General features: G+C 35.5%; 3 protein-coding genes and 1 long non-coding RNA gene across 7 annotated transcripts; 3 read left to right on the top strand and 1 right to left on the bottom strand.

The window, feature by feature from the left end:
• Window positions 1-931: 931 nt before the first annotated feature.
• Window positions 932-1,585, top strand: LOC109130000 (uncharacterized). The gene is made up of 3 exons (XR_002036161.2): window positions 932-1,020; window positions 1,103-1,182; window positions 1,280-1,585. It is a non-coding gene; the product is annotated as an uncharacterized LOC109130000 (long non-coding RNA).
• Window positions 1,586-2,160: 575 nt separating this feature from the next.
• On the top strand, window positions 2,161-5,309 carry LOC104757367 (putative inositol transporter 2). Its single transcript, XM_010480101.3, has 6 exons — window positions 2,161-2,584; window positions 2,694-2,764; window positions 3,295-3,630; window positions 3,737-3,844; window positions 3,970-4,575; window positions 4,663-5,309. Exons 1-6 carry the CDS (start codon window positions 2,440-2,442, stop codon window positions 5,149-5,151), a joined length of 1,755 nt encoding a protein of 584 aa, XP_010478403.1. The 5' UTR covers window positions 2,161-2,439; the 3' UTR covers window positions 5,152-5,309.
• A 2,679-nt stretch (window positions 5,310-7,988) lies between these two features.
• LOC104777047 (transcription factor TCP24) lies at window positions 7,989-11,579 on the top strand. 3 transcript variants are annotated; one of them, XM_087495691.1, is made up of 4 exons: window positions 7,989-8,144; window positions 8,333-8,519; window positions 9,010-10,129; window positions 11,345-11,579. In XM_087495691.1, exon 3 carries the CDS (start codon window positions 9,087-9,089, stop codon window positions 10,089-10,091), a length of 1,005 nt encoding a protein of 334 aa, XP_087351817.1. In that variant the 5' UTR covers window positions 7,989-8,144; window positions 8,333-8,519; window positions 9,010-9,086; the 3' UTR covers window positions 10,092-10,129; window positions 11,345-11,579. The 3 variants fall into 3 exon arrangements, with proteins under 3 accessions (XP_087351817.1, XP_087351819.1, XP_087351818.1); XM_087495693.1 differs by lacking the exon at window positions 7,989-8,144 and having other exon boundaries at window positions 8,451-8,519; window positions 9,147-10,129; XM_087495692.1 differs by lacking the exons at window positions 7,989-8,144; window positions 8,333-8,519 and adding an exon at window positions 8,597-8,910.
• A 217-nt stretch (window positions 11,580-11,796) lies between these two features.
• On the bottom strand, window positions 11,797-14,010 carry LOC104757364 (F-box protein At1g30200). 2 transcript variants are annotated; one of them, XM_010480098.3, is made up of 2 exons: window positions 12,566-14,010; window positions 11,797-12,179 (listed from the first exon to the last, which is right to left on the bottom strand). In XM_010480098.3, the coding sequence occupies exon 1, from the start codon at window positions 13,743-13,745 to the stop codon at window positions 12,591-12,593; it is 1,155 nt and encodes a 384-aa protein (XP_010478400.2). In that variant the 5' UTR covers window positions 13,746-14,010; the 3' UTR covers window positions 11,797-12,179; window positions 12,566-12,590. The 2 variants fall into 2 exon arrangements, with proteins under 2 accessions (XP_010478400.2, XP_010478401.2); XM_010480099.3 differs by having other exon boundaries at window positions 11,797-12,190; window positions 12,566-13,991.

Here is a 14,010-nt window from a genome sequence, read left to right as displayed (position 1 = left end):
CATCTAATTTTGGACTCGTGATTTACCATGGGTTTATATGTTTTGTATATAGTGTTATTATTTTTTAACATGGTTCAAATATAATTCAAATTTAAAAACTAAGAGAATTCATGAGTGTGCTGCAAGACGGGTTATATAGTTCAAATTTAGTCAAACTCTTGATAGTGTCCAAATTAAGTTTGATTTAGTCCAAATTCACGAGTTGTGTAACACTATCAAGAGTTTGACTAAATCATATATAGTTCAACTCAATCCAATTTTCTTTTGTGTGTTACGTGTATTAATTAAGTGATCAAATGAAAATGATCTTTGACCAAAGTTTGGTAGTGACAATTAAAATAGGTACTGTATATATTATATAACTAAATTATTAACGCGCAATTCTATACCACAAACGTTTTCTCTTTGTTTCTTGAGTCTTTAATTTGATCAAATCACATGTTTTTTTTTTGGTTGGTTGAATTGAGTATCTCCTCCTATAAGCATCGTCCCAAAGTCTTGAAGGAGGTACGAATGTCATATCCATCTCCATTACGAAAAGTCCCTAATCATTTATGGTATGCAAAAGGATGGAGTTGGCTTGAATTAAGCGCATTCCGCAAGCTCACCGTTTGGTAGACACCAAAAGTTCACTCAAACAGATATTGACACTATTTAGCCGGAACGAGAAGATAAATAGTATCGTCAAGTCGGTTAACAAACTTTTCTCGTTAGCCATGAGTTCGAATGATGTAAGAATGAGAACTCATAAATATTTCTTATTCTAGAAGCCTTTGAGTTCTTCGAGTATGGAAACCGACAGTATTTATCGAAGTCAATAAAATGTAACATAACCTTAACTTGTTAATGTAAAATTCGGTAATTATGGAAAGTTTATGGATTCTCCCTTGGTATATAAAAGATTTAACGATCCTTATTGTACAAATCTTATTTTTTATCCAGAGTTACAGTTTAGGGTTTTCTTCTTCTTCTTTTCACCAAGCTTCCTTCACAATGGCGAACCCAAACCAATCCGTCTGGGTACTTCTTCCTCTCTCTCTCAATCTCTCAGTCTATCACTCTGTCTTCAGTTGCTAATGATCTAGCTGTGTAATTTTTGCAGACTTGCAGACTAAAAGTCGATCTAAAGTGTTGCACCGGTTGCCAAAAAAAAAGCAAGCATGAAGTTGAAGAGTATCTCTGGTATGAAATAAAAAGTCTAAACCTCTAGAGTGCGAGACTCATAAGTCTTATAACACGAGATGATGATCCTTAATACTTTTGTTTCCAATGAAAACAGGTGTAAACGAAGTGGAGTATAATAGGGGAAAAGGGCTCATGACGGTCACAGGTTACGTAGAACCTATGGCTCTGGTTCGTAAACTTACTAAATGTGGCAAAAATACAGAGCTCCTCTCAGTTAAGTACCAGCTTGAAGATGATGATCTAAACAGCGATGATGAAGATGACACTTCTTCTGACTCTACTAGTTCATATAATATCTGAAGATTCCGAACCCCATGGAACGTGACTTCCAAGAGAAGATGAAGCAGCAGAACAAGACGGGACTACCAAAAAAACCCTTCTCTTTTAGGGTGTTTCACCAGTAAAGGACAAACATCTCAATAATATAGTTTTCTTTTGGAGAAATTATTGTTTTTTTTTTTTTTTTGAAACTTATGGAGAAATGATGAAAATGAATAACCTAATCATATGAGCCTAATTAGATAACACAAGAATTAGACTTCAATTAACCCGCTAATGTAAGCGTTTGGTACCTCTGCTAGTATATTCATAATTTTAAAATAATTGGGTCGCTAAGACTACATATGAATTGCCAAGTTAGAAATTTTCTATACGTAACATTAATAGAATTAAAATATTAAAAATTCTAGTCAACTATACTGACATGTAACGCTAACGCATGTACTCAATTAATGTACATACACTTTAGTAATTAATGTTGTCATAATTTTATTTTTATGTGATATGTGTTAATGTGGCAATAGAGACAAACTTAAAAAGCTAATACAACTTTTTTTTTGTGATATTATAATCATTTTTTGGTTGAAAAAAATATTAAAAATATTCAGATTGCCATAATGTAAATTATTACCCTAGCAATAAATGTTTTTTCAACAAAATAAATGTAATATTATAAATATAGGTACATATAAAAATACAGACAAAGAAAATTAATAAATGAGTTATCCAGAGAAAAAAAGTAAAAGAAGAAAAAATTGAAAAGTCATTGGATTTTTCTAGTAAGAATCATCGTGTTCCATCTCAATTCTTCACTCATTCATCACCACAATTATATTTTATTTTCCTCACTTTTCTCAACAGATAAAAAATACAACAGAGAGAAAAAACAGAACACAACAGAGAAACTCACAGTCTTTATATTGGTTGTTCCGTCTCATTCGACAAACACTTTTAGCCGAAAAAAATAAAATAAAAATGGAAGGAGGAATAATACATGGATCAGGAGGAGCAGATGAATCAGCTTTCAGAGAATGTTTCTCACTAACATGGAAGAATCCTTATGTTCTTCGTCTTGCTTTCTCTGCTGGAATCGGTGGTCTTCTCTTTGGCTACGACACCGGTAAGTTTCTCTATCTTTTCTCTTCTCTGAGACTCTGACGATTCTCTCATGCATACATATATTTGCTTTGGAGTTTGATGGGTTATATATTGTGTGTATATACATGCAGGAGTCATATCTGGAGCTCTGCTTTACATCAGAGATGATTTCAAGTCTGTTGACAAAAATACTTGGTTACAGGTTCTTATATTTTTCTTGCTTTCTGTTTTCTTGATTTTTGGTTAATTTTAGGATTCTCAAAAACATATAAATAATCGATATGTTTTAATAAAAATTAGATGAGTCCACCTCGGACAGAAGAATATACTCCAATGTTTCGTAATTTGCGTTTTAGACACTAATATACTCTAAGTTATTTTTTTTTTTTTTGAAAAAGGCTTCACTCTAAGTTATTTATATTTTGTTTGTTTAAGGTTTGTCAAACTTAAGTTTATAGTTAGATGTTAATGTACCGCCGCGGTTTGACTTATTGATTGTAACGATTGTATTGATTTGCAAACAAAATTTAGCAAGCATAAATAAAAGCAGATCATCAAGATTTGGATTCTGTTTTTAGAGTACGATTAGCACTAAACATCATGTTGCTTTTTTTTGCATGCCATTTAGTATTTACCGTTAAGAAAAGCATCTTAATACCTAAGCAAGTTTCATGAACATACAAAGACACAAGCAAACACTAAACTTGAAACAAACAAAAAAAATGGAAACAGGAGATGATAGTGAGCATGGCAGTCGCAGGAGCCATCGTTGGAGCCGCTATAGGAGGTTGGGCCAACGACAGATTCGGGAGGAGAAGCGCGATTCTTATGGCGGATTTTCTTTTTCTATTAGGAGCTATCATTATGGCAGCAGCTCCTAACCCGTCCCTCCTTGTTGTTGGCCGTGTATTTGTGGGCCTCGGGGTCGGGATGGCCTCGATGACCGCTCCTCTATACATCTCAGAAGCTTCTCCAGCAAAGATTAGAGGAGCTTTGGTTAGTACTAATGGGTTTCTCATTACTGGAGGACAGTTCTTGTCTTATCTCATCAACTTGGCCTTTACCGATGTAAGTGCATGATACTAGCCCAAAGACAGTTCTTGTCTTACCTCATCAACTTAGCCTTAACGAAGATATCACACTTTGACTAATATTCTGTTTTCTCTTGTTGTAGGTGACCGGAACATGGAGATGGATGCTCGGAATCGCGGGACTTCCAGCTCTTTTGCAGTTTATCCTAATGTTTTCGCTCCCGGAATCACCTCGTTGGTTATACCGCAAGGTACTCATGATCTCCATGACTTTTTCACTAAGTCTGATAATATCTAAAAATGTGTGTAACCAAAAGTGTTTTAAAGATTTTAAGCTCCTTATATTAAAATCCATGTGTTTTCGTTATGTAAACAGGGAAGAGAAGAAGAGGCTAAAGCGATTCTGAGAAGAATATATTCATCAGAAGATGTAGAACAAGAGATACGTGCACTTAAAGACTCAGTTGAAACAGAGATACTCGAAGAAGGATCATCTGAGAAAATCAACATGATCAAACTATGCAAAGCCAAAACTGTTAGACGAGGACTAATAGCTGGTGTTGGTCTCCAAGTGTTTCAACAGTTCGTTGGGATCAACACAGTTATGTATTACAGTCCAACCATTGTTCAACTCGCCGGTTTCGCTTCAAACAGAACAGCTCTGCTCTTGTCTCTAGTTACCGCAGGGCTTAACGCATTTGGTTCCATTATTAGCATTTACTTCATCGATAGAACTGGAAGGAAAAAGCTTCTGATCATTAGTCTTTTTGGAGTTATTATCTCGCTCGGTATACTAACCGGTGTTTTCTATGAAGCGGCTACTCACGCTCCTGCGATTAGCTCACTCGAGACACAAAGGTTTAATAATCTTACTTGTCCGGATTATAATAAGTCAGGTATGAATACAAATGCTTGGGATTGTATGACTTGTTTGAAAGCTTCTTCTACATCTTGTGGCTTCTGTTCTTCTCCTAATGGAAAGGTAAAAAACTAATCGAATAACCGAAAAATATAGGTTTTAAGGTAACATTTTTGAATTCCAAATCCTTTTTTTATATGATGATTCTAGGAACAACCCGGGGCATGTTGGATCTCTAATGATTCGGTTAAGGACTTATGTCATAACGAAAACCGGCTTTGGTACACGAGAGGATGTCCTAGCAATTTTGGTTGGTTTGCTCTTCTAGGATTGGGACTTTACATCATTTTCTTCTCTCCTGGAATGGGGACTGTGCCATGGATAGTTAACTCAGAGATATATCCATTGAGGTTCAGAGGAGTCTGTGGTGGAATAGCTGCAACTGCGAACTGGATATCGAATTTGATCGTGGCTCAATCTTTTCTTTCATTGACTGAAGCTATTGGTACTTCTTGGACTTTTCTCATCTTTGGAGTGATCTCAGTCATTGCTCTTTTCTTTGTTGTGGTTTGTGTTCCGGAGACGAAAGGAATGCCAATGGAGGAGATTGAGAAGATGCTTGAAGGAAGATCTATGGAGTTCAAGTTTTGGAAGAAGACATCGACAAAACCTGTTGAAAAACATAACCAGAGTGCATGAAAGAAACTCAAAACCAGAGTGCATGAGAAAAAAAACTCTTGTAAGCAGTATCAATGTATAAGAACTCTCATGAAGATTTGTAAGTTTGTATTGAAACTTGATAGTGACAATATCCTCTTTTGTAAGAATTAGTACAATAAGACCAGTTACTTATTATATACAGTTCTATATGTGAACATACAAAACACACGTTTCTTAAAAAACACCCATGTTGTCGTTTAATTATTATCAATCTTTAAGGATCCCTATGGTCATACTTGACTCTTTAGCTGTTAAGCATGAAGTTTACAAGTGACAATGTAGAAACTGAGTTTCACACTGAATTTGTTTGAAGGAGGAAACAAATTCAATAAAGCTATATTTTTAAGAAATCAGATCAAAGTTAACAACCAAAGAGAAATTGAAATCTCTTGGAAAACAAGCTAGGGTTTTGCTTAATAACAATCAAGAATTAGAGTTTTTGTATTAATTGATGGATGATTTACAAAGAGGAGATCCCCTTTATTTATACTCTATGATAGATTACAGAATATATCCACTTTCCTAATGAATTGGATCAAAAATAGGAAAGTTTCTTGTTCTACGTTAGTTCGGCCGTCGGGTAATCTGTAAGGTCGGTTTTTAGCTTCTGAACTGGACTTCTTGATTCTATTGGGCCTTCATTCGAAGGTTGAATCCATTTCGGGGCCGAGCTACTGTTTTAGATAATCGGTTTAACTTATTGGTTTAAATCGGTATAATGGGGGTGCTAATACCCGCACCAACAGACAAGTAAAAGTGTAACTAAACCAAGCGCAGATAACAAATATTGTACTTGAAGCTTGAGTAATTAGAAATTATCGTGTGCTCTTTTTTGCATCAGAAAGAACTCTTTTTTTGTCTTAATTGGGAAACACAAACCAATTATGTTTAACATATCAAATAAATAGTAAAATAGATATACATTGGAGGCTTGGAGCAATAGAAAAAACAAAAGTGAAGTTCGATGTAAAACAGAAAGAAAAAAATTTGAATGTGCATCAATAAATGCCTTTAGACAGCGACACGTGCGTGGCAGTCTCGAGCCCGTCGTTACCACCGAAACCCAAATATATCATGCACCTTTTTTTTAGGACTCATGAGTCATGAATCATGATGATGATATTAGATAGAAATAGAATTAGATCCGAAACGTTAACCCATCAAAAGCTCGATACAGAGCAAACTCTCTAGTATACACACCCACTCCGCTTTAGATTAACCAAATACATTACCGTTTAAGGGACACGTTACGTTCTTATATTATCATACATGTCTCTTTTAAAAAAAAAAATTGGCAAACATATCATGCATGTCTCTAAACATATGAATACTCCATAATTGGTTGTTATAATTAATACTAGACTGAGTAGATTCCTATAAAAACAAAAAACGAATGGCATAATTAATAGTACTTAGATTAGGTTACATAATGTTCCATTACTTCTTCAATATTTTAATTTCTTTAATTTTCGTCACTAATTTATAAACTTTGCTTTGTATACAAAAACAATTTGGACATTGTTTCCCTGTCAAGAAAATAGTCGTAATCACAAAGATTTTACTGGTCTTGGAGCCTAAAGAAGTTCCAGAGTTAACAATTGGCCATTTGGGCCATAATTTGGTTAGTGCATTTTCTCTTCTCTTTATCCAAAATTTTTACATTATTTACTAGTATTATTCTCTTTTTTTTTTTTTTTTTGCATTAAATCCAATCCCTTCCATGTCTACGCCAAAAGAAACCATTGTGGCATTATGAAATACCAGGTAAAGCGTGAATCTTTCTTTAGCATTGATAACTTGAAAATAACTTGTTTATTTATATTTTAGAAAAAAAAAAAAACTAAAACATATTTTAGTGTTTGGTGGTAGAGAATTTACGATGGTGTTATTGATTTTCCTAAGATGAGCAATCACGCATATTTTAGTGATGGTGACTATATTTTTGGTATTTTTCTCAATCACGACATTTAATATAATTTAACTTTCTAAGTATAATTAACTTGAAAAAAAAATGTGCCAATGACGCACATATTTTATTTGGTGATTCTTTGTTGGGTCGTTTAAAAAATCTTTAGAGGAGTCAAACACAAAATATTTATACTAATTATAGAACAAAATAATTTTGTGCTCTAAGCTGCATAAATATAACAATTAATTTTGTGATTTGGTGACAAATGATCTTAATGTTTTCACACATCATATTAAATTGTTTATTTTTTCATATTAGATTGTTTGTTTTGTTGTCTAAAACTCATTTGTCTACTTGATCACCTTGACAAATTAAGCCTGTTTTAAAGACTTTTTTTTTTTTTTTTTGGACAAACAAAGACTCTTAACCATTGATATATCAACATGAAACATTATGCAAGCTTAATATTCCTTGAAAAGTTAATGATTTTAAAAAGAAAAATAGACTAAATAAAAAAGAAATATGCATCAAATAAAAAACATTTATATAGACGAAGTCTCTCTCCATTGCATCTAGGAAAGTGTGGAATTTTTTTTTTCACAGAAGGAAGTGTTACTGTTGTAGTAGAGTCTACACAACTATACTAGCAAATATAATTTAAATTACTCTTTTAAAGATTTTCTGACTAGAGCTTAATAAATTAAATGCACTTGTCTTAATTATATCTATTTTCTTACATCTTCATATAAACAAATCAGAATATTATATCTTATCTGCTTATTCCTAGCTACTGTCTTATCAGATTTTATATCAAACTTGTAGAAACGATTAAACAAACATGCATACATTTATACCAATAGAGAGTTAATATTCCAATTGTAAAGTATAGTAGGGTAAACAAATGAGTGGCAGATTTGTAAAACAGAGAAAGAAGGAAGGGTAAAAAAGAGAGAGAACAGAACAAAGGAAAGTACAAAACAGTCCAAAACAGTGCACTTCTGTCTTCCCTTGTCCGAAGGCTTTACTTACTTACTCTACCGTGGATATTTTTTTTCTGTAACAGGTAATAAAAAAACACTTTTCTCCCTCTAGCGTCTCCTTCCAATTCCCATTTTCTGCTAATTTTCTTTCACTTTCTCGTCTGATTTTCCTAGGAAATTAAAAAAAAAAAGAACATCCAAAAACCGTACCTCAAACGAATATTTGTTTTTAATCTTATATAGAACCATTTCGATTTGATTATTATGGCAGATCTGTGGATCTCAACACTCTAATGTTTATTATGGAAGCTATGATGAGATCTAAGCATGATAACAATACCAAAGGGATAAAGAAGAAGCTCGTCTAAAAAACAAGATAGTTTGGTCTTTTTTTTTTTTACAGTCGCCGCCATTGTTGTTCTACAGTGAGCTTGGACAGTTGACACCTGTAATCCAAAGTGAGTTTTCTCTTTGTTGGTGATTTTTGAGGCAACTCTTTTATTTATATTTAAAATCTTTTTAGCTTTTCTTTAATGTAATCAAGATTGTTACTTTGCAACCTGCCATGTTTATTAGGGCAAAGCTTCATGAACTAAGAAGCCATTTAGTGTTGTAGTTCTTTTTCATCTTCTTCAGCTAATTAATAAACCTCTCTTTTAACTTGTGGGTATTTATTATTTTCAGACCTTAGCTAGCTAGCTCATAATCTTTTTTATCAAACTCCTATAGCTAGGTCTAATAGGTTTACACATATTTAATTTAGGGTTTCTGAAAAGGCTCTTAAGCTATAGGTCTATAAGCTATGAACATGAATGTTTAAAAGATAGGCTTTGCAGATCTACAAAATTGGTATTATTAATTTCAATGAAACAAACTTATTCATATTTCAGCTTTTTCAGTAATGACTTTAATCTTCTTCTTCTTCCTTCTATTTTTTTTCTTTCACAGATTCAATCACTGCAACATACTCAGGCTTTTTCATTTATCATCAATAGCTTCTGATAAAGTATGAGAGTAGCGTTTCAATGGAATTGGACGAACACGTTGAGGTACAAAGACAACAACAACAAAGCAGGAAGCTACAGAGATTTACAGACGACAACACCGGAATGATGAAGGATTGGAACAATCCATCGTCTCGTATCATTAGGGTTTCACGAGCTTCAGGAGGCAAAGATCGACACAGCAAAGTCTTGACATCAAAAGGTCTGAGAGATAGAAGGATACGTCTCTCCGTAGCTACAGCTATCCAGTTCTATGATCTTCAAGATCGTCTTGGATTTGATCAGCCAAGCAAAGCTGTTGAGTGGCTTATTAACGCAGCTTCTGATTCAATCACTGATCTTCCTCCGATCAACACTAACTTCGATCTTGAGAATCAGAACCAGACCAAATCTGCTTGTAGTAGTGGAACATCTGAGAGCTCGTTGTTGTCTTTGTCTAGGACAGAGATTCGTGGGAAAGCAAGAGAGAGAGCTAGAGAGAGAACTGCTAAAGATAGAGATAAAGATTTGCAGAATGCTCATCAGAGCTCATTCACTCAGCTTCTCACCGGTGGCTTTGACCAACAACAACAACAACAACAGCCGGATAACCACCGGAATTGGACCGGTGGTTCTGATTGTTTCAACCCGGTTCAGTTCATACCAAACTCATCCTCAACATCTCATCAAGAGCCACCAACAATGAATCAGAATAATCATCCATTCTCCTTTGTACCTGATCATTACAACTTTGGAATCTCTTCTTCTTCTGCCCTTAATGGAGGTTACAGTAGTAGGGGGACCCTTCAGTCCAATTCACAATCTCTCTTTCTCAACAACAACATTACTCAAAGGGCATCGATTTCGTCTTCTTCTTCTTCTTCATCTTCTCCAATGGATAGTCAGAGCATTTCCTTTTTCATGGCTACACCTCCTCCTCTTGACCACCATAGCCACCAGCTTCCTTCTACTTTTGATGGCCGTTTGTATCTTTATTACGGCGAAGGAAACAGGAACTCCGATGACAAAGATAAAGATAGGAGATAGGAATCAAAATGCTTCCCTTTCATCTCTCCTCAATCTTGGTTAGTATTTTTTTACTATCTTTTTTTACAATCTCAGTTCTTCATTCAATGTTTAAAATATGGTTAATAGATTGATTAGATAAGTTTAGTAATAGTACCATGTTGTTTGATTTGTTAAAATTTGGTTTCTTGATTTCACAAAAGAAAGATGGTTTATTGGGGGCGTGGCATTGATGAGTCATTTCTTGATTTCATTGCTTTTTATTTTTGTGTGTGTCTCGAAGTAATGACTTACAGTTAGATTTATTAACCAAAGGGCATGTGGATGAATTTGAAAAGAGGGCTTCATCGTGTGTTATGTCTCCTCATCTGTACTATGTTGGGTTCCCTTCTTCCTTAGCATCATCACTTTTGCTCCAATTTGTTGTGATCATTACTTATTTTCTCTTAAGGGTAGATCCGGATTTTATTTTATTTGTCTCCAACTTTTGTTGTGTTTTATTTCATTCACATCACACACATTCACCTAACCTTTTGACTCCATCATGTTTCTGATTGATACTATGCTTTCCAAAATTTAAGCTTTTGAATTAATAAATACTTTTAGTATTCAAAGTTCTTGGTTTAGGAATCTTTATGGAAATTTAATTGTTTTTAATGGAAAATGTAGTGAGTTGATTAACTGTTTAAGGATAAGAAAGAAGTTGGTTAATATATTATTATTAGTATGAAAGAATCAAATATTAGATAAAGACTTTTGCTATGAAAGAATCAATGAAACTTTATCCTTTATATATAGTATTTATTTTTAGAGAAAAGATGGGATGTTGAGTGTTTTTGCCTGGCAAAATGTTGAAAAAATTGTTTAAAAACATTGGCCTCCTGAAGTGGCACCACATGCTCTGTGTCGGAATCTAACCCATCTCTTCATTGTTGTCCCATGAGCTCTTTCCCTTTACTTCAGGGCATCACTCAATTCTTAGATCTCTTCAACTTTACATCACATAAAACATTTTCTTTATAAAGGTTGGATTTGTTTCTAGTATTGAGGATAGATGAGTTTTTGTAGTTACAATGTCACCTTTCAAATGTATTTTTGCGTTAAGGAAGATAATATAAAATGTGTTTTTGTGTTAAGGCCGATGACTTAAGTCCAATGCTTAACATGCACATATGGAATTCTTGATAATGGTCTTTAACAACCCGATTGGGATTTATATCTTCATCAAGATATATGGTTGATTTATGACAATGTTTCTTGGATTTGAAATGCAGGAGAGGAAGTGTAATTTTAAGGGAAGACGATGTTTGCGCAGCCCTGAGCATATATATATTGCAATCATAAGCTTGATTGGTTGTATGTTCAGACCATGAGGAGTAATTGTTGTTTGTTAAGATGTATTATGTATGTATGAATCATATATATGTTTTTATGTGTGTTCATCATGTCCATTGTCATCATAAACTTTGGACAAATGTTTTTAAGGTCATCCTCATTCTGTTGGCTGCATGCTATGAAGCTTTTTCTGAGCTTCTAGGTTAAAATTGGGGGAAATATGAGTGTTCTGATTCCGGTTTCAAAACAATTCATACTATCCATGATGGTGGATATGCGAGTTGATGATGCAAGCCATAAGTAAGCCACAAGAGCATATATCAAATTAGAGAGGGGAATCATTAGAAGATCATTGTTTTAAGTAGTTAGCTTCACGAACAGAACATCTAAGTATCAAGAACAGAACATCAAAGTGTCGAAATAAAGCTGGAAAATATTTATTACAGACTCTTAAATAACATGATCCCTTCCGTGTTACAGCGATTCCCGTGCTAATATGTGTCCCTTTTAAACACAGACCACACACATGTTCTTTGCTTATGTTACAAGAGTGTATGTACAATGGCGTTCTTCGGTTTCAGAGTAACTCCCTTAGACATCCATGCCTGCAGATCCGATGCGCTCCGCATGGCTGGCGAAAGCAGTCTTTGTCAAAAAGTCAGAGAGTTGCGGTTTTTAGCTTCAGGACATTTGCGATCTCTCTCTCTCTCTCTCTCTCTCTCTGTACTCTTTCCGGCATCCTCCAGTATATGTGGATTTGTTTGCTCCCACCACCTGCAAAATGTCTATGATTAACACTGTACTTAACACCTTCCACATGTAGAATACAGTCTAAACCAAATTCAAGACTCGATGATATGTACGAAAAGCAACTCAAGTTATATCCGTTTTGGCCACAAATCAACCACATTTTCAGTGAAATTGTTAAGAGGGAAAGAGAATCTAATTCAGGTCCTGCAGGTAATGTATTCTCTCAAAAAGAACATGAAACATCATCAGCCAAAGTAACACAATTCACAAAACATGAGCAAGAACAAAGCAAATGCCCTTTAGATTGGTTCTATGTACATGCATTTTCTTCTTCTAGCGGCGACATAGTTCAAACGACCAAAACAGAGCAGTACAAAAAAATCAGAGAATAGGACAATGCAAAATTGTACCTGAAACCGGGGTCGTAATGCAAAATCAGAACGAGTTCATCTCCAAACAATAAGTCCTCCTCTTGATCAACATCTTAGCCGCAGTCCCATACGGTTCCTCAAACGCATCAGACAACCAAGAAGCATCACAAACTTCCTTCTTAGACTCACTCGGCCTAATAGCCACCAACGTCGCACCTTTCAAAACCGAACCATCAGGCAAATCCAATTGCGGAGCATACCACAGCCTCATGTTCAATGCAGGCACAAGCGTCCTCTTCGAAGCAGAAGAAGCTGATAAAGGAGTAACTCTAAGCTCTTCAAGCTGTTCTCTATCCATACACAAAACACCTTGTCCATCAGCATCAGATAAAACCAAACGATCTAATGTCTTGTGCTCAGTGATGATCGGCTGGAGAAGATAATGCCGAGCTGAAGCTGCGATCAACGAGCTAATCGTCCACACTACACGGAGCTTAAGTCCTCCGTTAGTGTAGAACGATTCAGGTATGTTACCATTGTCTTCATCAACAACAACACAATTCTCAAGATTCTTCGATCTAATCACCGAAGATGCGCCGAGAATCATACAGTTATCAAGCGTAGATCCAAAATCAGCTCTCCATTTCAGTAATATACCATCCTCGATCCCTAATTCACCTGTAGGGAGTTCGATTCTCAGAAACCGAATCTCGTTAAAGTTTTTCAAAACCTGCGTTGGAGAGTGATGCGTTACGCCGCCTTGCTCGATCTCACCGTCGATGGACGAAAACGACGCGTCGAAGGAAGACGATCGTTTCGGTCCTAGGAACTGTCCTAGAGCTTGGAAAGGTTTGAAAATTGGAGCGAAGACGAGACGGAACAAAGCGGAGAAAGAGCCGCCAACAGCGACGGCGTCTGAAATCGAAGCAGCGTTGAGTGAGAATCGACGGTTGTTATTATTATCATCAGAGGAAGAAGAAGAGTCGTCATCGGAGATAACACAATCAACGCGGACGAGAACGTTTTCAACGAAAGGGACGAGAGAGTGGAATCTACGGGAGACGATACAGCAACGGCCGAGATCTTTGACGTCGGCGACTTTATCGAAGATTAAGAGGAGGAGAGAGTCAGGGAGAAGATCGAAGTGGTCGAAAGAGGTTAGAGATTGAGGCTCTGGGTGGATTCGTGAAACTGGATCGGAGCGGAGAAGATAAGACATGGATTCTTTTCTTTTTTTTTGAAGGAGAGGGTTTCTTCAGAGTGTGAGATCTGAGGAGGAGGAGGAGAAGATAGAGAGAAGAGACGCCATTGATGAAGGGGATTGAAGAAGAGGTGTTGGCTCGTGATTGCTTTTGTCTTTTAGTGAGAGAGCAAAGAGAGAAAGATGTGTTTGTTACTTATTACGTTATTAAATGAGAGAGATAAAGAGAGAGAGAGAGAGAGAGAGATCTCACTTAGTTTTTATAATTTCGCATGATTAATTT

The sequence above is a fragment of the Camelina sativa genome, chromosome 17 (genome assembly GCF_030686135.1).
Source record: "Camelina sativa cultivar CO46 ecotype springtype chromosome 17, ASM3068613v1".
NCBI lineage: Eukaryota > Viridiplantae > Streptophyta > Magnoliopsida > Brassicales > Brassicaceae > Camelina > Camelina sativa.
This window is presented reverse-complemented; position numbering and strand designations above follow the sequence as displayed.

Coding starts and splice junctions, on each gene's coding strand:
- LOC104757367 (XM_010480101.3), top strand. CDS start 2,440: ATGGAAGGAGGAATAATACATGGATCAGGAGGAGCAGATGAATCAGCT. Junction 2,765..3,294: donor ACAAAAATACTTGGTTACAG/GTTCTTATATTT, acceptor AAATGGAAACAG/GAGATGATAGTGAGCATGGC. Junction 3,845..3,969: donor CTCGTTGGTTATACCGCAAG/GTACTCATGATC, acceptor TTATGTAAACAG/GGAAGAGAAGAAGAGGCTAA.
- LOC104777047 (XM_087495691.1), top strand. CDS start 9,087: ATGGAATTGGACGAACACGTTGAGGTACAAAGACAACAACAACAAAGC.
- LOC104757364 (XM_010480098.3), bottom strand. CDS start 13,745: ATGTCTTATCTTCTCCGCTCCGATCCAGTTTCACGAATCCACCCAGAG.